At 51.5% G+C, this 24,373-nt stretch overlaps 2 protein-coding genes across 12 annotated transcripts in view; one reads left to right on the plus strand and one right to left on the minus strand.

The window, feature by feature from the left end:
• RNF24 (ring finger protein 24) overlaps nucleotides 1-5,852 on the plus strand; it is a 31,952-nt gene extending 26,100 nt beyond the window's left edge. For all 11 annotated transcript variants that reach the window (XM_067298379.1, XM_067298380.1, XM_067298384.1 and 8 more), the window contains 4 exons: nucleotides 2,259-2,301; nucleotides 3,459-3,500; nucleotides 4,337-4,416; nucleotides 4,510-5,852. In XM_067298379.1, coding sequence (XP_067154480.1) covers nucleotides 2,259-2,301; nucleotides 3,459-3,500; nucleotides 4,337-4,416; nucleotides 4,510-4,648 — 304 coding nt within the window. In that variant the 3' untranslated portion in view covers nucleotides 4,649-5,852. The remainder of the gene's footprint in view (nucleotides 1-2,258; nucleotides 2,302-3,458; nucleotides 3,501-4,336; nucleotides 4,417-4,509) is intronic.
• Nucleotides 5,853-6,716: 864 nt separating this feature from the next.
• PANK2 (pantothenate kinase 2) lies at nucleotides 6,717-23,506 on the minus strand. The gene is made up of 7 exons (XM_067298390.1): nucleotides 23,298-23,506; nucleotides 14,322-14,674; nucleotides 13,043-13,296; nucleotides 11,814-11,990; nucleotides 11,449-11,572; nucleotides 9,319-9,444; nucleotides 6,717-8,821 (listed from the first exon to the last, which is right to left on the minus strand). The coding sequence occupies exons 1-7, from the start codon at nucleotides 23,479-23,481 to the stop codon at nucleotides 8,771-8,773; spliced, it is 1,269 nt and encodes a 422-aa protein (XP_067154491.1). The 5' UTR covers nucleotides 23,482-23,506; the 3' UTR covers nucleotides 6,717-8,770.
• Nucleotides 23,507-24,373: the final 867 nt, after the last annotated feature.

Genomic DNA, 24,373 nt, shown 5'->3' on the forward strand with positions numbered 1-24,373 from the left:
TTGGCGCTCGGTGGGTGCTGCGCACCTTCTGCTCGGCAGCTTTGCCTCGTCCCGGGCCGCGGTCGTCCCCCTGAGCCAGCCTCAGCGGCTGCGCGGGCTTTTTCCCATGCTGGGAGAGCTTTTTTCCCTCGTACGCGGCCTCCGGCGGAGAATCGTGCTTTTCCCCATCTGGGTTTCATAACTGCTTTCCCAACCTCGGGGATCTCCGCGGATTGGGCCGGTTTTATCCTGTTTTCTCTATTGTTCCTGCATCTTCTGCTCGCGTTTCTGCTCAGCGTCGTTCGCAGGGAGCCGCTTCTCCGCGCACGCGAGAGACCCCGGCCTTGCAGTTCCTTTTAACTTTAACTTTTAATGTCCCCTCGCCCTTTATTTGGGGGGCGTTTTCATGCAAAACGGTCAGGGATGTATATTTACCTCTTATTTTTCCAAGCCGCCAGCCTGGTTCGTGCTATATCACCCTGCTGCAGCCTTTAGGGACCAGAGAGCCCCCGAGAGCTCGGTGTGAAACGGCTGAGATTTGAGACTGCCCCCTCCCCAGAATATTTTGGGAGAAGTGAAATCGCAGGCAAGGGGGTTCCCCGTCTAAAGCCACGCTCGAGGCTGCAGGCCGCCTGGGGAGAAATACTTCTGCGACCGTCCAAGCCCTGCAGACACACGCTGGCGTGTTGTAAAAAGTCCTCGGCCGACTCTTTAGCCTTGATAACTTCCCTTCGGAGTTTCCGGAGCGCTTCGCTAAACGCCATGTCTCCTAATTCGAAGCACTATGGGATTTTTTTCTTCTGTTTATTTATTTTATGTATTTATTTTAGAAGCGCAACAGGCTGCTTGGGGCGGCTGACGCCCGCGACGCGCTGCGCGCTGCCGAGCCAGCAGCGGAAAAGGGGCCGCTGCTCGTCCTGCCTCGGCGAGATGTTTTCCTCGTGCGAGTTTTAAATCAAAACTCGCGACGGTGACGCGGCCTGGCTGGCTGCTGGCACCCGGCTCTGTCTCGCCGGCGTTGCGTTCGTACGGAAACCTCGACAGAGCGGTGCCAGCGCAGCAGTAACGCTAACGCATCCTTGCCCCAGCTCGGAGCTTTGCAAGACGGAGCTTGCAGCCTGTTTCGCAGCGTGGTTGCTAAACGCATTCGATACACGTGGGGTTTATTTTTATCGGTGTCGTTGCCGTAACGAACGCTGGTGTTGGTCCTCGGCGGAAGGACGCGACGCGTTTGCGTTCGCTCCGTCCCCGGCAAAGGACGGGCACAAATAGTTGCAGCTGCGCCGCTCGGCGAGGAGGCCGCTGGAGACCTCTGGTTTCGTGCCGCGTCCCACCGAATCCAGCCCCGGCTCCTTATCCAGAGCGGGGAACACCCTCTCGCGGCGGGTGATATCCCAGGCTCGTCGCTCCCTGCTTTAATGCAGCACACGAACGTCTGGTCTTCTGATAAATAAATAAATCCCCCAGCTACGGTTTCATTTCCCTGCAGTTTTTGGCAACTCGTTATCTCCCCGGTTATTAAATTGCCCTGCGATGTGAAACCAAAGAGAGAAGATGTCACATTGCTTCTCTTCCAAAGCTTTCCGACTCCGTGTTTCCTACGGAGAAGGAGCCGTCCTCTGCTTTCTCAGCCAGACGAGTGACTTGTCCTTGAAAGCTCCCTTGTGCGACTTGGGAAGTCTCGTGACCGCTCAGCTGATGTTATAGTTGGAGATAACGCGGTGTTTTGAGCGTAAGAAAATGCCAAAGTGTCGGACGTCAATAGGAAACCTTGCAACGGGGAGATTTCCTCCGCTAAAGCGGGAGCAGAGCTTTCCCCCCGGCTTTCCCAGGGTTTGAAAACGTGCCGCTTCGGAAAAGGTGCAGCGTCCAGTCTAGAAATACCGGCAGCAGAAGTGCTTGGAAAACCTGGCTATTTCTGTTAGCTGCTGCCTTGCTCGACAGCTTGTGTCGGTCTTAACGGCGCAGGTAACGCACGCGTGTGCAGAAAATTATGTAGTTCAGAAAAAGGAAAATTGTAGGAGGTTCTGGTGCCCCTGGGTGGAGACGTTATAGTTCTAGTTAGGCGAAAAGCCCCAGCCCTGGCTCCCCGGCAAGCGCTTAAACGCATCGTTTCACGTGGCCATCCTCGTTTTGGAAACGAAAAAGAAAGGGAGGGAAAAAAAGAGAAGAACACGATTAAACCTAGAAGGGAGGGAAGTGAAACGTGGCGTCTGGGGTATTATGGTGATCGTCATATTTTTGGCCTGCCTTCACGTTTCTCCCCGTCTCGATTGCAGGCTCAGACATCAAGCCCACAAAGAGCTTTACGCCTACAAACAGGTGAGCTGCTGAGCCGCGAGTTGCCGTTTTCCCCCCTCTTGCTTCGAGCCAAACGCGCCTAAAGGCCCCGGGTTTTGTTGAAGTAAATCGCTTTTTTTTTTCCTTCCCCGCTTTCCATCGTGCTGCTCTTTCCTTGGGAAGCGCTGGGTCTTCACGAACGCGGTGTTGACGCTCCGCCAAAGCCGCGTCCCCGCTGCTTTAATTCCTTCCTGCCGGCCGGGCGCCCGGAGAGCATCTGCCCCGTCAGTTCGAGGAGTATCATTGAAAAGGGGGGGGAAAAACACCTAAAACGTTTGGAAATAAGGAGATGTTTCTCCCCCCTGAGGGTGTTCAAGCACTGGAGCAGGGGCTCGGAGAGGTGGGGGCATCTCCACCCTTGGAGCAGCTCGGACCACCACTGGATGCGGAGCAACCGGAGCTCCAGCAGGTCCCTTCCGAAACCTCAATTACTTTCCGCTCGTCCACAGTAATAACGTTTCTCCAGCGATAAAGCGCCGTTCTGCCGAGTCTCGGTCTCTTCCCCAGACCGCACCTGGCTGCTCCGGGTCGCGCGAAGCCTCGGGGCGCCGAGGCAGCGTGAGGAATCGGGAAGAGCGGGATCCCTCTTAGGGAACGCCTCCAAGTAACCTTGGCAAACGGCGCTGTTTTCTGCCCGCACGCCGGAGCCCGCGTTAAAATAAACGCCGCGTCGGGTTACTACTCGAACGCCCCGTTTTCTCCGGGCTTTGTATAATTTTTCTGGCTCCAGCCTGTCGTTCCAGCAGGCAGGCAAAAGGACGTGGAATCGGGCTGATAATATTATATTACGCGGTCGTTTCCGAGTGAAAACGAACTGGAAGACGCACACCCGGGCGCGCAGCAGAGAGCGGGGGCAGCCGGCAGCTCCGGATTTAAGAGACCCCCCCGGATTTTGTCCTTATAGCGGTAGCTGCCGCCTGCGTGATTGCTGCCTTCCTCCCGTTTTTCCATGGGTGCAAAAACCTGAGCCGTTCGCTGTCTCGATGTGGCGCGTTGAGGGTTTCCAGCTCAACGGGGATGTTAAAAAGCTGCAGAAGGGTTTTTATAAAAAGAAAAAAACTAGGCAATTTTTAATATAGTTTTGGACTTCAGGTTTACCTTTAAACGCCCCGTCCTGACCCCGTCTCTCTGCCTTGCAGGTTATCCTAAAGGAAAAAGTGAAGGAGCTGAACCTGCACGAGGTGAGTATGCTCCTCTTCCTCGCGCAGGGGAGGAAGGAGAGGGGGAGCCGGCAACGGCCAACGCGGTGGCCCTGATCCACCTTTCCCTCCCTGCCCCTTACGGTTTTCCAAAATCAGAGCCATTTAAACGCGATCGCCGCTCTCCCCCAGGCGTCCGCTCTCTTTTAGGGAGTCGCGCTTAGATTTATAGAGTGTTTTTCCCGCTGACGTTTAGAATCTGCTCGAAACCGGCTTCAAACGTTGACTTCATTTCCGCTTTAAAAGCTCACCTAATGCCAACAGAAAATACACCCCCGTTACCTACCTGCCCGTTAAACGCTAGCGCCGTCCGCTTAGGAGTTGCCGGTTCCCGCTTCTCTGAATCCAGCGGCGTTTGGCGCCGGGAACCGGCCCGCTGAAGAGGAGCCGCGGTAAATATTAAGGGTCAGCAGGGAGCTCGAAAGACGTTGCTGCCCCGGGCTTCGGCGGAGGCCGGCAGGATTTCGTTCGGGCTCCCTCCAAACTCTCCCGCTCCGGGGCCGCTGCTTTTTCAGCCGTGGCCGAGAAATTAAAGCCCGGATTAAATGCGGATCGGGCTTGAAACGGCGCTGGTGGGTCTCACGGGGACCAGCGGCGGCACCGTCCATCCTAGTTGATCTCCCCCGGCTCTTCCCCGTGCGGCTGGAACGGCGTCGACGGAGCGGGGAAGGATGCGGAGCGAGCGGAGCGGACGGTTTCCCGGGGAGGGGGGTTTCTGGGGGAGCGTTGGCGCCGGATCGGAGGCGCCCACGCACTTGGCGCCTCCAAAAAAAGCCGCTCGCCTGATGCCTTCTCTCCGTGACTCGCTCCCGTTTCAGATCTGCGCCGTCTGCTTGGAGGAGTTCAAGCCCAAAGACGAGCTGGGGATCTGTCCGTGCAAACATGCCTTCCACAGAAAGTAAGCGCGGGAGCCGCGTTTTCTTAATTTTCCTAATTTTTTAATTTTTTTTCATTTTTTTCCTTTAATTTTCTTAATTTTCTCCCCCGCCAGGTGCCTCATCAAGTGGCTGGAGGTGCGCAAAGTGTGTCCGCTCTGCAACATGCCGGTGCTGCAGCTGGCTCAGCTGCACAGTAAGCAGGACCCCGGCCCGCCGCAGGGCCCGCTGCCCGGAGCCGAGAACATCGTATAGCCGCCCCCGGGCCGCGGACCGGCCCGGCGCGGAGCCCGGCGCCGTCCCTCCGGCCCGCGGCCCCCGCCGGCGCCGCCCCGGGCTCTCGGACTCGCAAGCAACCAAAGCACTACGGCACCAGCGCGGCGGCGGCTCGGCGAGCTGAGAGCACTTTAGGATGGGGCCGTCCCCGCCGCCGCCGTCCCCGGCTCCGAACGCCTCTGCACGCCTCCGCACACCTCCGCCACGGCCCGGGAAGCCGGCGGTGCCTCGCGCCGGTGGACGGAGCCAGGCCGAGACGCACCGGTCCCTGTAAGGAGATTGGGCTTTTTTCCCCCCCCTAGAAATAGGGAATTAATGGAGGTTTTCCGGCAGCCTCCTCTCGGCGCGGATGAGCGGAAGCCAGGACGGCGGCGAACAGTGGCGGTGTTCCCCGCGGAGCGGCTGGGAAGAGCCTCGCTCGGCATCCCCCGGGCTCCTGGCATGGGAGCAGCGCTGGAGCGACCGGTGCCCGGAGCCGGTGCCCCTTTTCCCAGCGTAAAATCCGCTGCCGCTCAGCATTTCGCCGCCAAACGGCGTCGGCCTCGTCCCCAAGAGCCTCTTTGGAAAGCCGAAAGGTCCCTCAGCGCCACCCGGCTCCCTCCATCCCTCCCTCCGCCGCTGCAAACGGGGCCCCAAGGGCGGCTCGAGCCTCCGCGCTGCGACCGGGCATCCCCCGACCCTTCCTCTCGGCAACTCGCGTTCCCTATTCCCGGGGTGTTTAAAAAAAAAGGGATATTCAGTATTATATTGTACAGGCTTTCCTAGCGGTGGAGGAGACCCTTCCTCCTCCTCCTCGCCGAGCCGGGGGCGAGTTTCCTGGCGGCGGCTCGCGGGCGCCCGGGGCCGCGGAGGCTCCGGCCATTTCTCCCCTCCTGTAAATGCCGTGCGACTCCCGAGACTGTTTATGGAGCTTGGAGCCTCATAGACGTGTTTGTACACTACGAATTCCGCAGCAGAATATTTTTTAAGAAACGTTCGCTGCTTTTCCCTCCCCCCCCCTTTTTTTTTTGTAAGCTATATTTTTGTATATTTAATTGCTATTTTAAAAATTCTAATGCGTCTTTTTTGCTAATCACACTATTCTTAAGGAAAACGGACGACGACAAAGAAAAAAAGACAAAAAAAAAGTTTGCATGTGATTCGACTTGAAATGTAAATAAAAAAAAAAAAGCAGGTTTTGGAAGCGGCGGCGGCGGCGTGTCTCTCCATCCGGCATCACCTGGCCTTCCTTGCAAAGCCGTTTCTTCTCCAAAATCGCCTTCCCAGCCCCAAAAAAGCAGCCCCGTCGCGTGGCTCGCTGAGGTTGAGGGGCTGGAGAAAAGCTAAGCCTGGCCCAGGGCTGCCCCCGGCCCTGCCCGGCGCGGAGGCTGCTGCCCTCCAGTGGTGCTGGGTGCCGGCTGCCGGGCACAGAGCAAGATTAATTTTGCCATTTCCACTTCTAAAATAATGTGAATAACATGAATTTGCCCTGATTCGGGACAACCCCCCCCCCCCCCCCCCCCCAAAATGAGACCTTGCGACAGCAGCAGCAGCACAGGCACCACGCGTCCTCCCGCGCAGGCAGCGCTTCTCCGTGCGGACGGATGAATGCTGCCCCTTGAGGCAGCGAGAAAAGCAGTCCCGGCATTCGGGTTTTATTTAAACCTCTTTCAGAAGCCTATTTTTGTTCCCCAAAACGCGGGGAGAGAGGCAGCTGCTTAAAAACTGCCCGCACGTGCGTAGCGAGCCGCGCTCTCTGCCTGGTCTTCGATGCTGGTGGCCAGCACCGCCTCCAGCAGCGTTGATCATCGAGGGGGAACTGAGCATCCGGAGCGGACGCTCGCCCCAGTTTCTTCCTTCATTAACGTGCTCTGAAATGCAGCTAGGGAGAACTGAGGAGTGTAGAAACTTCATAAAAATCACTGTCAAAAAATCAAGCGCGAGCTGAAGGATGCGTTAGACCCGTTCACCCACTCCACCCTCACGCTCCGGCTGCTTATTCAGGTCAATGTTCACCCGTTTTTGCTCTTTAGCTAGGAAGCAAAGAAGAGAAGAGTTTCAGAGTATATAAAAATAACTGTAGTATTTTATTCCAAGAAGAAAAAAAGTTTTACAAAAAACCTGCGTACAATACGTAAGGGAATCGGGTGTTAGACGCAACAACCTCGCAGCTGCTGGATCTGCGAAAGATCCACAGAAAAAGGGGTTACAGAACGAACACGGAAAATAACCCGCTGGCCGCCGCTTCCCGGTGCGCGAGCTTGGCACCCGCTCGAGCGCGTCGGGGCAGGACCTGCTTTTAGCCCAGACCACGGGGTTTCGGTAGACGTTTCCCATCCCCGCACAGCCTCCGGCTGCCTAACAAAACCATTTCAAGGTGTTTTCCCGTAGTTTCGTCCTTGCGCCCGTTTTCGGCTCACAAAGGCGGCTGCTGTTAAAAATTAGCCCCTCTTCTTCCGCATCCGACGGGGATTCAAAGCGGGCTTACGTGCCGCAGGCAAATACCCTTCCCCGCTCGACGTGGGCTGTGTAAAAGCCCCAGGAGTAATTAAAGCTCCTCGTTAGCCCACACCCGCTCGATGCATCCCCCGCACATCACACCAAGGAGCTAAGCAGGCCCCGGGCACAAGGAACTTGCCAAAATATTTCTATTTATTTCTTTCCCACGAGCGGAAGCAGGGCGGCCTGGCGTAATGCCGAAGCGCCCCGAAACCGCAAAGCTAGGTCCGTGGAGAAAGAGTTAAGCCGAGTCCACAAAACCTGGCACCTGCGGTCTGACAGTGCAGCTGTTCTTAGCGTACCTGTCTGTGATGCCTTTCGTGTGATTTCCCAAGAAATTAAGAACCAGGGAGATCTCGGATGCAACGTATTATCCCGAAACCACCGCGTCGGCACGGCTGTGGCTGAGTCACCCGGCTCAGAAGTACCGCATCGCGGAGAAGCCATGGAGGTAACGTCTCCCGTTGCCTTGCATCATCGAGGGAAGATGCAGGTGGCTCTTCAAAAAAAGCAGGGTTTTTTCCCCCCACACTCCTTGACTGGAGCGAAGTTATACTGAAATAACAAATGTTAGTGGCACAGGAACCAGAATGCTTACGCCCTCCTCACTAACGATGTCGTTCATTTTTATAGCCGAAGATCCAAGTCCAGGAAGGATTTCTAAGAAGAACACGGGAAGGGAGAGCAGCAAGGAAGGAAGAGCAGTTTACAAGCCACATGTCAGGACACTATTTCTTTGGTATAGTTATAGACAACCAGTTGTTACAACAGAGAAGAGAGAAAAAAACCCCAAAACTATGTTATCTTCCAATTTGCTTTTAGCGGATTCCAAGGTCGCAGGCGGATACACGCTCCTAACACTATGCCGGAATTACGATGTACCCTAAAGGGGATTGCGGCGAGCGTAAAAGGGTTATAGGCTGAAAACAAAATCAACCTAAGCGGATTTAGAGCAAGCGAGCCACGGGATTTATGCCTTACCTTTTATCTCTAATAATCCACACACACAGATAAGAAACAGCGCTAACAGAAAATAAGCCTTGCTGATAGCACGACGGTGTTCGACAGGCCACCGTATGGTTCAGAAGGGACAGAAGTGGTCCTTCTCGTCTTTCTTTACGTGCCAGGGCTGCGCTGATGCTCTTGCCCCTTTACAGACAATTTATGGCATAATAAAACCATGATGTCTTTCATTCCCAGAACGTAAAACATATTGTCGCTGAATTCTGTAAAATCTGAACCAGGCAGACGTTCAGCACCCAAAAGAGTCTCAACGGATGGAAACAGCGCAAGGCTCCTATTAAGTTACCACCATTAAACGTATGGAGAAGACCTAAAAGGGCTGTTTGATGTAAGTAACTAAATGCCCTACAGATGTTCCAAACACAACCAGCACGTTCAGTCAACGGATTTGCGTACAGGCTCCTTGCGAACAAACCTATAGTTTCAACTGTTTACAAGAAGCAGCCCGATAGTCCTTTCCTCTTCTGTCCTGATCCGGTCACGCACGACTTGCTTAACGGTCGCCGAACGGGTGCTTTAAACAAAGCTATACGAACGCGGGCGTTGTGACCCAGGAAGCGCCCCCGCTTCGCCGGTCCGACGTACAGAATCCCTTCGGAGTCAGGCTGAACCCAGGAGTTCCAGAAGAGCCCCAACCGCACCGAAATAACCCTGAAAAGCAAAGAGACGGTAATACCTGTTAACCACGCAAAGGGGGGGATGCACCTGATGCAAGAACAGGAGTATTACACAGGCAGCGTAATTTTTAAAACTGCTATAATAGATAGTGGCAAGAAAGAGTTATTTCTAGGTACGTTACAAAAAAAAAACCCCAAGATCCTAATTATAGTCGCTGCGTAGGAAAGCGGAGTTATAGAGAGTCATCTATACTCTCAAAAACACAGGTAAAAGTCTTCAAAACCAGAAGTTCACAAGCAGGCATGAGCTTGGTAGTAACCAATTCTTATATTACTTACTGCAACGATATATATCTTTGCAGTGACCCTGCCCCGGACATCGTAATAACTGTGGCTATGACAAAACGTTTCGAGCCTGCTGCACAACGTATATCATCGATCGACAGCAAAAAAACTCAACACTGCTACGTTCAGAGCATTTGAAGTATTTCAATTTTGACGGAGGAAAATAAATTTAAATAGTTACTTCACCTCATGTTCCAAGAAAAGTGCTTTTAACTGTCCCTTTGACCAGTAGTCTAAAGCATACGCCAGAAGCCTCATTGAGATTGTATTGATCCGAAGGAAATTGCCAACGAAAACCACTCGATTGATGTTCTGTAATTATTAAGGAAAAAAAAAAAAGAAATCAAAACATTAAGGCTGAGTTCCGCTTTCCGCTTACAACTATGAAAACCCCACCTCAGAGTAAGAAAAAATATATATATATATTTATAGTGCCTTTTAAAAATGAGCTTTTCAAATACATCTTCCAGTGAGACTTGATAAAAAGAGCAACCGGCTGAAAGCAGAGTCAGATCACCACTCTACGTTAAAGCAGTTTTATCCAGAGAAGCTTTGCATCGCTCCAAATACCTGTTCCTGGCAGCGAGGAGCGTGACTGTCTTAGTGAGGGGGATGGGAGCGGCAGAGAGAAGAGTTATGATGCATTGGCAGCTTTCCGAATTTATAAGTTTAAAATTGCGCCCAAAAGAGCCAATCTGCAAGCAAGAAGTGACACCAAATCAAGTTGGGGTCTTGCAGCAGCAAGAGACATTTCCAAAGAGCACGGCAAGATCAGGAAAGGGCACGCTGAGATGCTCAGGAAGGGCACTGGGAAGGGCCAGAGACTATGCCGAAAGAGGGAAGAAAAGAGGGACTGTGCTGAAAGACTCAAGCAGGATCTGCAGAACATGAACAACGTCTGCAGTGCTGGTGAAAGGCAGCACCAGCCAAATGGTTTTAAGGCAGGTTATTTTTCAGACTCTTCTATGCTACGCAGAAAACCACCGCTGTGACTACAGCTCTTCTAGCTCAGGAGCGTAGTGGAGCTGTCGGTGTCTTTGGCATCAGGTCCTGAAACTTGGCTGGGAACGTTGCTGGTGAGGTGCCACCTTCTCGCTCTGCCCCCAGCTCTGACCTTTGACTTGTCATAAAAGAGCTGAGCAGATCCTCATGAAAAACGTATCCAGAAACTCGTATCCAGCACAATTCTGACGGAAAGGGAAAGACCACGCAGGCAGTTATATCTGCGATTTAAACCAGATTTCCAGCCAAATTTTTCACTCGCAAAATAGGAGTTCTCCTGAGCCAAATATGAACTCAGAAGCTTTCTCGTTCTCCAGCCGGGAAATAATTTTCAGTTTCTCCTCTTACTGAGGTATCAGAACCAAGTGCTAACTGCTCCTCGCTCATCTTCTTCTGTGGATTTTTCTTCCGCCCCCAAATTCATTAACACTTTAGCCAACTATTCAGCACCATCTTTGCACTAAACAAGGTGCTGATCGAGCGAGGAACCAGCAGATTGTGGGAAGGACTATTTACAGCACGTCTTGCATGGTTTCAACAATAAATGAAGGCAAATATTAAGTGTTTGCCAGCAACAGCAAGAGTCAGGAGCACGCTTCGCCCTGTTAGCTCATCCCGTAGGGACAGGCGCAAGACCACGTGAAGAACATGCCTCTGTGCTTTCATAGCCCTGTACAATGCTGCTTGACATGAACGCAACAAGGCAGCACTGTAAAGAAGCTGAAAGCACAAAGATACAGCAAAGGCCACGGAAGTGGTGGTGCTTGACCAAGAAAACAAGAGCAACTACTGCAACCCACGCGGGAAAGGTATCTGGCCTCTGCTCCCCACTCCACCCCACCTTCACTTCTTCTGAGCACTAAAGCATTCAGACCAAGCACGGTCACTTAGAAGACACCACAATACTGTGGTGGAGAAAGGACAGGATATGGCTTACCACCTTCTCCCAGTGGTCCCAAGAGCTTCGCTTCATTGCACACCTATCGTTCCTCAAACCACCTCAGAGAAGCTGCTGAACTTCTGACAAATAAGAGGACCACAGCCACCCCCTAATTTAGAATTTATTCGCAGTTCCTCCTCAGTTTGCAGCGTAACGATCTGGCTCAAACTACACAGACAAGTAAGGACAAAATTCAACGAACAATTCAAAAATCAGTGAATTACAGCTTACTGAACGTGCGAAGAGGCGAGTACGAACACGCATCTACAGAAGTGCACGCAGGGGAAAGGAGACACTGCACAGCAGCAGCACAAGCAACAGGGATGCTTCAGGCAGGAAGCAATGAAATGGGTTCCTGGGTTCTCCGTTAATACCTCATTAAGTGCACACATCCGTGCTATGGAGCCAATGTTATTGGTAATGGTTACTAAAGTAGCCCTCGCGAGGTCCTCTTTGCTGACGGATTCCCGCTTCTCCTTGCTCATCATGTTTCCAAAACTGTAAAGAAAATTTTAGGGTTAAAGGTCCATTGGCATCAGTATTCCAGAAGAGAATGGGAATTACTAATTTAAACATTTTGAAGTATTTATTTCTAACTTTAAAAAACAGCGCTATCAATAATTTCCATCTGGTAAAACAGAACAGTAGAAGGAATGGTAGCTCTCCTAAGACATGTAAATCCAGTTTTTCATCCTTGCAAAATATATCTCCCATGAAGAAACCCCAGTGAAGTCATTACCTGGATGCTACAGCCCAGCCTGGCAATCCAAACCGCTCATAATCTCCTCCGTAGATATCCCGCACTAGTTTATCCACTTTAGTGCTATCTCCATGGGATGCCATTTCTAGGGCCTCTTCAAAGGTGGAGCAACCAGTGAGAAGACAGCAGAGACCAAAAAAGGTTCCCCCTCCAAGACTGCAACATAAAGCAAAATGAAGGTCATCCACCTTGGTTCTAAAGGGACAGAAAATAAACGGCTTGCTCCAGTGAAAGCTAAGATTGCTAACTATGTTTGAGTTGGGTCAGTTTGTCCCCTTCCTTCAGCCCGTTCTCTTTTCAGTGATAACAATCTTGAAAGAACAGCAGTTTTCTTTAAATCTATGACTTTCAAGGCCTGTGAGGCCTGTAAGGAACCCCACGCCTTCACAGCCGTCCGCAGAGGGCATGTTTCTAAATGAGAAATTCATTTCCTCATTTTACAATATTCACCTTCTTCAGAGCACTGAACGGAGAAGTTGGTCTTAAAGTAAATATTAGTCCTGAGCGGTCAGTGGAGAACTAGGGCACAGCTGTTCAAAACTTAGGAAAAACGATGCCCTGTTCACGTCGCTGTGCACATACACCCTTAATGATACATGATAAGAGTAAAATCGGTATCGTGCATCCCTTCTTTGTGATTTTTATTATTATTATTACTATTAACTTCATGAAATTCAGGAAAGCTTAAGTCCACATAGCTCTTTGGCTTTGCTGGGCAATAGGCGTCACATCTTCAAGTACGGTAAAAGCAGCAGTTCAGTAACCAACCGTCCAGGGAATTGCTGCTCTCCGAGCATCCCGTACTCCAAAACAAGGTGCTTTTCAGAAGTCAAGATTCAAACCTCTGCTGCTAGGACTGAAGGTAATAGTACTTAACGTGATCATTATGAGCATATTTGGGTTAATCTCAAAATATGGGTTATCTGATGGCAAATAGTTTAATTCCTGCAGTATGGTAACTAAAAAAAAAAACAATTTCCAAAGAGACTAGTTGCAGTAAGGAGACCAGAGCATGAAATTCGGATCCCCCCTTCCAGAAGTTATCTTTGTTGGCAGAGATACTGCAGGAAAAGCAGGAGTTCTGTCACTCAACCCACCACTTTTACCACAGCTTGTCCCCAAAAAGGTCGTATACAACTCACCTGCAGAAACACATTCCAAAGTCTAAAATAAAACTCCAAGTGAATTTACCCTTTTACAGTGCTCACCTGGTGCCCGTCACCCGCTTATAGTTTTCTTTTGAATACACAGCCAAAATGCTGACCCCTGAGCCAATGTTCACCAAAAGCAGAGGATACGGATTCTCCAAGTTGAACGGCAGCTTCTGACATCTTTCAGCATCGGTTGGGTTTTCGAAATAGTAGCATTCCGAACGTCCATTGAATCCGACTGAATCAATGTACAAAACTCCTTTAATAAGGCAGTCGAGTTCATCTAGCTTGCAAAGCTGAAGGTCACCCATCTAGAGGGAAAAGAATAAAAAAGAAACAGAAAAAATAATCAAGAAGTAGCTAGAGATCCCAAGCGCTCATGCTCAGGGCTGGAAAAATGCATTCGCTGCCAGCTAAATTCAGCTCTCTCCAGTATTCCCTGTGGCGGGGGAGAAAGAAGCACAGATCACGGGAGGGCTCCGTCTTTCTCCCCGCACACAAATCGCTAATTATCCCGGCCTTAAAGTGCGCACGCTTGGAAGAGGGAGAAAAACAACTCGACCCAGAGACGGAGGCCAAGGGAATCCCACCAACTTCCAAGGGATGATTCAGGCCCACACTGGGAGGCACTAACGAGAAAAGCAAAGAAAAAGGAGAAGGGGGGAAAAAAAAAGAACCACTTTTTCAGCAGAAACCAGGAGGAAGTTATATGATCCTTCTCCCTTCCCGTCACCGTCCGGAGCGCACAGGCAGCCTCCTCAGCATGTATTCGGTACATTTTTCAAGCCCTGCTTAAACAATATATTTATCAAATAGGTATTTCAGCTCTAAACGGGAATCTAACTTATAAGGAAGCCACATGACGATGTCACGTGCCAACCGTTATCCTCCTTAGAGTTAATTCACCACCTAATTTGACTGAATCTCCATCAACTCGCTACCATGCACGCTGGAAATGAAACCTCACGAACACAGGAACACAGATATTCGGATGTGAACAGGGAGCGATGAGGAAAAAAAAAACCACAACGGAGACCACTATACAGAGTAAGTCTGGCAAGAGCACACGCCATGCAAGTTAGAGTGAATAATTTTAGAGCTGGAGGAATGTCACAAGCACTTTTAGGAAAGCAAGTCGCTTAATCTGCAGAGATGCGAACTCGACTCCACATGCTGTCTCCTGCGCTAAGTTCGAGTTAAAATAGGTACGCTTTTCCCGAGCCGAGATTTAGAGAAGCTTAGAGTCCGCAGGGAAAGGCTGGAAGTATTTCTAGTTTTAAGCTTATACAAAGGGTCACTACCAGATCCTAATCGTATATAAGCCAAAAATGCATACTGTGCGAAAGTCCTGCTCAAATTTGTACGCTCCACCTCCCGTGGCACATAAGGTAGTATGGAGGCTTGAGAAGTGTTTCTCGCTGCCCATTTGAATAAAAGCAGGCATGTCATGAGTAGGAAAGCGTATAAAGTGCAGATTGCCTTTACGTCCACACAGGGTAAGGTCCTTCAGTTCGAGGTGCACATCCCGAATGCCTGTGGATCCATAGGCTACATTGGACGTCAGGTATTTTCGGATACTTTTGAGATTTTCCACTTCTTCCTCCTCCTCTTCAGCGGTGATGTCCTTTGGTTCAAAATAAACGAGTTTGACCAAGGTCCCTCCAATATCCAAGCCAAACCAAGGAAAGACTAAAGAGAGAGGGGGGAAAAAAAGAAAGAAGTAGGATATGATATTGTGATACCATCAGCAAGATACTTATCCCGTAGTTAACCCATGCAATTCCGTAGGGACTCAAAGATGCAGGCCCATTTGATCCATACGTTTCTAAAACGCAAAACAAGGAACAATTTTAGCAGTCTCGTCAGTCTTTCAGTAATGACAGCCGAGTTTGTCGGAGTCCTCTCTACACTGACGTACCACAGCTCCGAATAAATGAGCATAACTCCTATTTCTAGAGATACCTCGTGTTCAGGAGCTCCAAACATGGTATGCAATACTCAAAAATACTTACAGCGACACCAGAAAGTACCCTTGAATATATACGTAGCACAGGCCTTAAAATATCTCTCTGCTAGCTAGCTACCGCTGCAGTTTTAATCCCAAGCTATTTCTTTTATAAAGTTCTGCTCCAGAGCCAGAGCCAAGGATAACACCAGCGCTTTCGCATCAAAGCGATGCGCAAACGTTAACTAATTACAACGCACAACACGGAGGCAGACGAGTAATCTAAGCTGCCCCAGGGAGACAAAAACAAATGTCTAATTGGATTATTTTATTAGTCAAATTCCCCCCATGGGACAAAATACGCATTAGTGTCAGGCCCAGCAACGTTTACGGCTGTAATAGATAATGAGATTGTTGGAAAAGATCAAGAGAAAAACCTGATCAGATGGAATCTGCGATTAGAGCTGCGAACTGGAACGGATTAATATTACTATTAATGAGCTGGAGGATAGGTTGGAGCTAACAAGATACCACGGGCTCCGCAGCAAAGAGAGAAACGTAGCCCCACGTTACGGCTTACGGCAGCAGGGTTAAACCCTCAAAGGGGTTTTCTTGCACAAAAAGGAAGTTTTCGAAAATAAATCTCAAAAGTGAGAGCACGTTCCTTGTCCCTTGCGTCTCGGCGGCGTCCGAGCAAGCTGCGGAGACACGAAGCCGTCAGAGAACGAGACCCAGAGGCAGCTCTTCCAAAAGCCAAACAGCAAGGAAAACGACTCGGGGGCACGAGGGGTTCTTGGAAAAGCCACAAATCCAGCGCGCAAACACACGTTTGAAGAGAAACGTATTCTCTCCTCGGTGGGTTAACGTGATTGCTGCATACGGCGCAGGTAACGCAGACCTTTTAGAGCATCGCAGCTCTCTCGGAGCTGCTCGAACCATCACTTACTTGTAACACCACCGAGTTATTTTTATATATTTGCACAGAGACCACCCCCAACTGTCACCAGAAAAATGAAAGAAGATGCGAGCTCTATTTTAGGAAGCGCGTTCAAATTCTAATCATCCTCCATTTCTAAGGCATTTAGTTCAAACAAGAACAGAGCAAAAAAAATAATAGTTCACACTCAACGAGGGAGATCTGAATCACCATCCAAGGGAGAGAGAAAGCAAGAGCAAGTCAAGGACTTCTTGCACGACCACTCCTGATTTTGCGCTCCTCAGACGAATTTCAGGATCGATGCAGCTCGACGAGGACGTTTCGTTTGCAGCCGGTGACCAAAAGCAGAAGAAAAATCTCGCAGCGATCACCGGTTTGGAGAGCCTGCTCCACAACGCTGTATTCACAGCTTGGAAACTCCACCGCTATTTCGGGATGAAACGTCTCGCGAGCGCTTTACTTACGTCGTCTGCCTTGGTCTCATCACGTAACGCAAGGGGAACTGCATCGCCGGGGACACGGGGCCGGGAGGAACGTCCTCCTGTCCTCCTGCAAAGCGCGGCCCAACGCCCCGAAAGACGGGAAGGTCCGAAACCTTCAGCCCCCTGGTGGTTCCTCTCTACACGTCTCACGGCAAGCGCGTTGCTCTGCTTGTTTGAAAGACGGCTCGATAGGCTGTTTTTTCCGGCATTGACATTATTTTTCTGTAATGCACGCGGAACGTGCTCTATTTAAATGCTCGGTCCACGTGTACCACCACTAAAACCCATTTCTTTGTAGGCATTTTGCTTTTCAATACTGCTATATTCGCTGCTGGAAAACTAGCAAGTTGTACGTAGCAAAAGGAAGAAGACGAGACTTCCCGTGCTCCTCAGCCAAGCCTCCTCCCGTCCATCACAGTCGCTCCCATCCGGGAATCGCTTTGCACCAATTTCCCACTCGCCTGAAAGCGCTCAGCTGTTTTGTCACTTCTAATCTGACGACGAGATCTTCTTCTCGTCATCCTCGCCGTCCTGCTGCTGGGAAATCTTTTGATTTCTGGAGTATGTTCGTTCCTCTCAGCGTATACTTTTTTCCCCCCACCGCCCCCGTGTTATCATGCCCACACTCATCTCTCTCTTTTTTTCCTTTTTTAAGCATCCTCACCCTTGTATTTAGAGACAGCAGTCCTCCCACAACCCTATTTTGCCAGGCTATGTCAGGCCAGAAGACGGGGGAAGACCACAAAAGCATCCAGAAATTAAGACATATGACTGAAAATACCACGTGAGCTACTTCATCCCAAGCTAAGGGTTCAGAGCACCCGTTCAGCTGGCAGCAGATGCATTTGTTCATCAGAACATTTTCAAGTCAGTTATGAAGTTCACACACCAAACTCCTCAATTCAGGGAGACGAACCTTTCGGATTTTAGGGCATACGGATCGCCAACGTGGTCCACCAGGTTAAGAAGCTTTCCGAATTTCCCAGAGGAGCATCCAAACCCCGAGTGCCTCCGGAGAGGACTGCGGGCCTGGGCCGACTTTGCACCTCTGAGCAGCACTGGCCTGTGCCGGCCGCAGGGGAGCTCTGCAAAGAGGCAGCCCAGGTCCCCACCATCGGCCAACAGATCATCTATACCGTGGGGAAGGCACCTGGGACAACTTCCAGAAGATCACCTTTTAAGTCAACTAATTTATACCAAACGATTCTTAATTATGGATCTCTTATTATACACACCGGTTGGAGGTAAAGAATCCATGGAAGAAGTGTTTTAGTTCCACATTAAGTACTTCTTCACTGTACTGTAAAGGATTTTTTTTAAAAGAGAGAGATTACAGTGCAACTCGGACCCAGCACTCAAGTAGTTTGGTGCAGCATGGACGAAACTTCCTCTACCTACCCGTTTTTCTGGGAGCAAAAATCCTGAACAAGCTGCGGCACCCAGACAAGGGGAGACACAGACACCATTATTTCAACAACATGGAGAATTGGTCTTTTTCGTGCCCTTACAGGAAGCCAGTCAACACGAGCGTGCAGGGCACTAACAGCTCTCCCATATCCAAGAACTAGAAAAATCCACGCCTACAAAGGGAGGAAGAAGGAAGCTCTCTTGGACAAACGCCATCGCCATCTGCTACCGAGTTTGCTCTTAAAATACTGATTTTTCCAGCATCTACTGCGCACTTGAAAGCTTTCCAAAGATCTTTCGCTTGCAAGCCACTAAAGCGTTGTTCGAGAGAGCCGCTGCAGAACGCGGCAGGTCTACAACAGCGGGCGAGCCGGTGGTATCCCGAAGCCCGTGGGCAACCCCGAGGTTGATTTTTTTTTTGCAGTCAGGAGGCACTGCCAAAACAACCGGCGCAAGAACAGGCTGGTTTTAATGGCCACGACAGAAAATTCAAACACGGCCTCTCTCCAGCGCAGCCCACGGATCCCCTTGCTATAGCTTTGGGTCATCTGCGCTGGGAGAAAGAGCCATGCCCTGCTCTTTTTTTCCAAGCGCTTACCAGCCGGAGGATGGTGGGAAAGATGAAGAAAGCCTTACGCGGAGCACAGGAACCGGATACGGGAAGCATCTCCTCTTACCCAGAGCCTTGCAGGAAGCGGTCGGCCTCTCAGTTGGGTATTTGGACTTTTAGAAAGAAAGGCAGGAAATCCTCCTCTCGAAGCGAGAACCGGTCTCCATTCAAAAATGTTCCGCAGTCTTTTCCTTGAAGAAACTCTAGCGATTACTTTGTTTTCAGCACAACGACAGCCGCTAACGCCACTCTTCAAACGCTGACCGAGACAGAAGAACATAAATTCACAACGTAGCGCACCGTGGCAAGCAGCGGGGGTACCAACAAGGCGATGCGAGAAAGCGGCAAGCTCACGTCGCCGCTCGGCGAGTCAGGGGCGCGGCGATGAGCTTTGCACTTTCCGTTCGGCTTCCTTAACGCGATAAACTGGAACGGCAGTCGCAAAGAATTCTTAAAAGATTCTTTAAGAGAAAACTTCTTCAACTTTTGGCCTGACAAAGTACTATTTTCCCCTCAGCGCAGATGCTTTTAACAAGCAGCTCTATAAATCTGGTTTCGTATACGCAGTTTAAGCGCAGTTCGCAGGCTTGAAAAACAAGCCTTCTTCTAAGGGACAGAGCTATGGATACGCAACAACAAACAGACCACCAGGCTGCAAGCAAAGTTACGGATATTACAGCTATTGCTAAATAACCTCGCACAGAGAAAAGCTCAAGGACGCTGCGCGTTCCCATACTAAGGGCTGCCGCCTTCCCTCTCCACCCAGCATCACCAAATCCCTTTCAAACTCAGACCGTAAGCTCTCTGGGGCAAGGAAAATAGAAAGCTTTTATTTGTTATGGACACCGTATAAATAAAAAAAAACCAACAAGCTTTTATTTCATTCTGCTTGCTTCGGATTTTGAAAGCTCCCGACGTGTCGAGATGAAAGAGGCGATATAATTAAAGCTCTCCGCGGTGGATTTGCTTCGTAGGACAGGCAGCTCAAGCCGTATTTCAGACTGATCCTTAACTTATGAGCCAATTATACCAGAAGCTAAAAAGATTAGCCTACAGAGCAACGAAGACCAATGATTTAGCCGAGTGCGCGACAGCGTCTCTACGCTTACTGTAAAATATTCGACGTATTTTAATAATGTTATACTACCATGGAAATTTTAGAGCCGGAAAAAAAAAAACAACATTCATCAGCGTTCAATAAAAAGCGACGCTAAGGCTCCATATCCTCGCACCTCTAAAAATAGGCCCTGCTAGGAATTCACATTTTGCACGCAGTTCAAAACAGGGAAAGGTATTTAAGTCGAAGCTTAAATTTTGGACTGCAAAGAAGCTGCCGGAACAATATTTTATTTGTAGCTGATGCAAGATACTAAAACTTCAGTAACTTTAAAAAAAAATCAGTTAGAAAGACTACATAATGGATGAGGATGGATTTTTTTTTTTTTAGGTATAGGCTTTGTTTTGGAACGTATAAATCCCCTATATACTTTATGCAACTTACTTCCCCTCCCCTGTTGTCAGACAGTAAAATATTACAGATGGTGCAAGGCAAAACCATCAAGCCAAGCTCCTTTTTCCAAGAATTAAGAAAGGAGAAGTTTAATTTGTAACTGGGGGAAACAATCTAAAGTCAGGGGAAAGGAGGTTTTCAGGATGGAGGAGAACTGTGGTGCAGCAGCACGGAAGAACTGGAGAAACCGGGAAAGGGAGGAAGGAAGGGGAGGAGCGCAGAAAGCCGATGAACTGGAAAAGAAGTGCCAAGATGGAGTCTACCCGCCGACCTATTCTTTATCGGAAAGAGGATTCATTACAAAAAATTTCCACGACTCGTTGCAGTCCAATCGTCTTCCATCGCAGGTTGGGCACTTGGGAGAGAGTCAACCCGACCCACCACAAGCCGTTTGGTCGAGTTGTCCTAGAGCCCTGCTAAAGTAAACGTTAAGGGGAACCTCGTTATCCATCTGGGGTGTTTCTAGTCCAGTTTGTAGAAGATTTCATTAAGGGCACCAGTAATTCATTACCAGAAAGGAATTCTTCTGCGTTGTCTCCGGAGCTGATAGATCTTCTTCTACGTCAGCATTTCTGCACCTACCAGTAACGCTATCAAGCTCCTCTTCACACCCTACCAACATAATACGCCTGTGCAAATAGGACCTTTAATGAAACCGCTTCACAACTTTTCCAGGGAGAACAAGAAGCGGGGGGACGACAACGTCCTGGACTTCTCTTCCTTTTATCTATCTGTGGTGAACGGCAAATTGCAGCTCCTGCGATAAGGATCTGTAATTTAAGTGCGCCGAGAAACGTTTCACAGCCGGGGACGCATGAAGGCACCATCTGCACTGCTCTAATCCAGATTATTTCTGATGCATCCGACCAAATTCCCCTCCGGCCCAGACCATCCCCGGTTCCCCTGCAGCGAAACCATCCCAGCGGCACATTATCGATCCACGCAGACCACGAGGGAGGAAGAAGGATCCCAAGCTTGAACCGCAGCCCGCTGAAATCCTTTCGCTCCCGGGGAAGTCGGGCTCATCTGCCAGGACACGGAAGCAAGACGAGCCTCAAGGTCACCCAGCTCGTTGGCCGCGCAACCGGCGGCGGACAAGCGGGACTAAAGGAGGACGTTTTTGACCACGTGCCCGTTAAGCGGTTTGCTTTCCTTCAGACTCGCTTGTCACCTTCTTTAAGGTGGGATCGAGCATTTTAACTTCACGACATGATTTACCTTCACATCAGACACGTTCCCCCTGTTAAGGGATGGGTAAGTGCGTTTCACTGATCACAAAAATAGTCTCGGAGGGGCGGGACTATCTTGTAATCCAAAATCATACTGTACTGACCTTCCGAACTGGATCCAAATCTTGTCAGGAAAACTGCCAAAACACCTTTTTTTTTAAAAGTATCCTACTCCAGTCTCTGCATTACATTTAACTTTCCGGCAACAAATCAGGATCTCAATTTTTACGGGAAATGAAGATTAAAGTCACAGAAATCACTCCTGAGCAAAGCAGGAAAGTCCATTCACCTAAAGCATAGCTTCATTTAAGCCCACCCTGATTTTCATACCAGAGATCTTCATTTCCCTACAGCAGACTGCAGCCTACTAACTAGCATTTCCCGAATTAACAATCCCCCAGCTCCCGTTTCTGTCCCTTGCTGCTACTTCCGCGGAACGACAGCCGCGCGAGCGGCTTTTCACACACCAGCACGGTTTCTCCGCATCTAAATTACAATGACGAGCGCCACCGCTGCTGTCATTACACCCCTCTGCTAATTTTCTCTCTCATCCCTATTAATTCTGCAGCGAGCAGAAAATCCGGTCGTTACCTTTAGTTATTTAACATTAACGTTACGAGTCACGTCCTTGCACAGCACCACTGCTGCAATCATCTAGCACCATCTGGAAAGGAAGACGGAGGCGAAGGGAACAGCTTACAGCAGCCACCGTGTCGCTACAGTAGCGTTACGGAGCCAGTAACGCAAGCAGCAGCCAGTTCAGCAAGTCTTTCGACACGTAATTCTTATTTTTCCCACAATGGCAAAAAGGATTCTTTTCTCCAGCATCCAAAAAAGCTCTCTAGCATTAAAGAGAGAGGATACGTCTCAAAAATTCGCATTAATAGCGTAACAGTAATATCTCAGCATTGCTACCAACAGACTGATCCTTGCTACGAGACACGTGATTAATCTCGAGTCCCGTTTTCAGACCGGGCTACGCTGGACTCTGAGACTCGTTTGCCGAAGTCTTTTTAACGTGCAGGTAACGGCGAACGATGCTGGCGCTATCTCATCTTTAACGGCGCAGCAGTTTCTTGCCAGGAGGGACAACTCTGGCGCAAGTAAACAAATAATCACTCGGTTCCGCTTCGAACATGGCTGAAGCCAGTCACCAGGCAGAGCCACCTGAACGGCAGCTCCGTGCTGCCACCAAAATGAAGGCTGCCATCCATTTTGCACCTACCTCATTCCAGGGACCGTTTCCAACACAGCAGTTAAAAACACGGTGCAGGGTTTAGGGTTTATTTTTTTCCTTTAGGCAGGCTTGTTTGGTCTGTGCCCAGTCCCTGCCAAACCCGCGTGGTTCTCCCCTCCCCAAAACACAACCCATTTTCTCCTCTCCGTTGCTTTTTTTTCCATCCGCTACCGCGTCCAGCAGCCGTCTCCCAGCCGGCCCTAGGCTACGTTTTGGCCCTCCACCTCATGCATCTCCTTTTCCGCGTCCTCTGTGGCCTCAGCGGTGACCTCAGCCCGTCCCCTCCTCCCACCCCATCTCGCTGGGCCCCTGTCGCTGCCCCACTGCGCCATCCCTGCCCCCCCTGGCCCCGTGTCACCACGTCACCACATCCCACCCCACCCCACCGCTTGGTCTCCTCCCCCATGTCCCCAGGCAGGAGCCCCCTTCCCTCTGCCCCCCCCACGACCACACCCTGCTCACCCCCCCTGCTGGCTCCGCCTCCACCACTGCAGCCCTGCCCCTTCCTCAGCCCCACCCCATCTGGCTCCACCCCCTGCAGCCCCATCCCTGCCTTGGCTCCACCCCACCACCCTAAGCCCCGCCCCCTCATAGCCACCCTTCGCCCCATCCCCCCACCCCACTCATTTTTAGCCCTGCCCCTGCCCCACTGCCACGCCCCCAGCCCCGCCCCATCCCAGCCCTGCTGCCCCAAGACCCGCCCCTTAAGCCACGCCCTCCCCGTGGCCACGCCCACCAGCCCCCCATTCACACCCCTTCCTCCCCTTAACCCCACTGCTACAGCCCCGCCCCTTCCCCACTGCCACGCCTCCGGGGCCCCGCCCTCTCCCGGCTCCGCCCCTGCCTCGCAAGCCCCGCCCCTCCCCCAAGACCCCCACCCCGGCCACGCCCCTTCCCCACCGCCACGCCTCTCGGCCCCGCCCCCGGCGCCAGGCCGACCCGCCGCCTCACTCACGCGGGCGGTTCTTGCGGACCGAGTCCCGGCGCTGGCGGCTGACGGAGCCGCCCCGCTCGCGGGGCTGCGGCCCCGCCGCGCTGTCAGCGCCGCTGCTCCGTCGCCGCGGCGGCGGCGGCCCCACGTCCGCGCCCCGCCGCCGCGGCTTCTCCTCCGCGCCGCCGCCATTGCGCAGCGGCTCCATCCGCAGCGCGGCCCGGCCCCATGGGCCGCCCGCCCCGCCGCGCCGCGCCGCGCTCCTCACGGCCGCCGCCGCAGCCAGCGCCTCCACCGCGCCTGCGCCAAGCGGACTCCCGCGCGCGCGCGCGCCCCCGGCCCGCGGGGGCGGGCCAGCCCTCCGGGCGGCCCCCAATCCGCGCGCTCCGCCGGGCGGAGCGACAAGCGGCTCCGCCAATGAGAGCCAAGGATTGGACATCGGCGGGGCGCCGGGCGCTCCTCTCACGCTCGGCCGCGGATATTGACAAGAGCGGCTACCCAATAGAAGCTTGGTACGGGGCGGGGGCTAAGGTGCCCGAGGGGCGGGCCATTATGCCGCAGCTTCGGCCTATCGTTTCTCTCTGGGGAAAGAGTGACACGCCATCTACCCAATGACGTGATGCGACCGCCCAGCCGGGGCGGGAGAAGGCGGGCTGACTGACAGGCCTGGTAACCGTGGCAACGCAGAGGTGGGCCGAAGGGAAGACTGCAGTAGGCCCTGTTGGGCTGGGCCGAGCAGGGGGCTGCTTTGCATACGATTTGCATATGCAAAATATGGGGGCCTTGCTCATCCCTACGCCCCACAGCCTCGGAGACCCCCATCCCCCTCGGCTCCCTTAAAAACCTGGACATCATTTAAGTGCTAGAACGTGACGCATTGGGCACCGCGCTCCCAGACCCTAAGTTAATCAGTGGGCCAGCTAATGAGCGCGGCGGCGGCCATCCGGGCAGCCACAAATGGAGGCGGTCGTGAGATGGCTGCAGGCTACGATCAACGGGGAAAAAAAAGGCTCCCAGACTATATCACGCCCTCACAGCGTCCTCCCTAAAGGAGGGAGGTTTCTGGGTTTCCGAGGCTCCACCAAGGCGCTTGTTGTCAG

This window comes from Apteryx mantelli, chromosome 5 (assembly GCF_036417845.1).
Source record: "Apteryx mantelli isolate bAptMan1 chromosome 5, bAptMan1.hap1, whole genome shotgun sequence".
NCBI lineage: Eukaryota > Metazoa > Chordata > Aves > Apterygiformes > Apterygidae > Apteryx > Apteryx mantelli.

What these genes read in the sequence shown, in the direction of transcription:
- PANK2 (XM_067298390.1), bottom strand. Translation starts at nt 23,481, where the DNA reads ATGGAGCCGCTGCGCAATGGCGGCGGCGCGGAGGAGAAGCCGCGGCGG. An exon ending in AAGCGGGTGACGGGCACCAG is followed by an intron (nt 11,991 to 13,042) that starts GTGAGCACTGTA and finishes TTTATGTTGCAG; the next exon opens with TCTTGGAGGGGGAACCTTTT. An exon ending in GGATGTGTGCACTTAATGAG is followed by an intron (nt 9,445 to 11,448) that starts GTATTAACGGAG and finishes TAATAATTACAG; the next exon opens with AACATCAATCGAGTGGTTTT.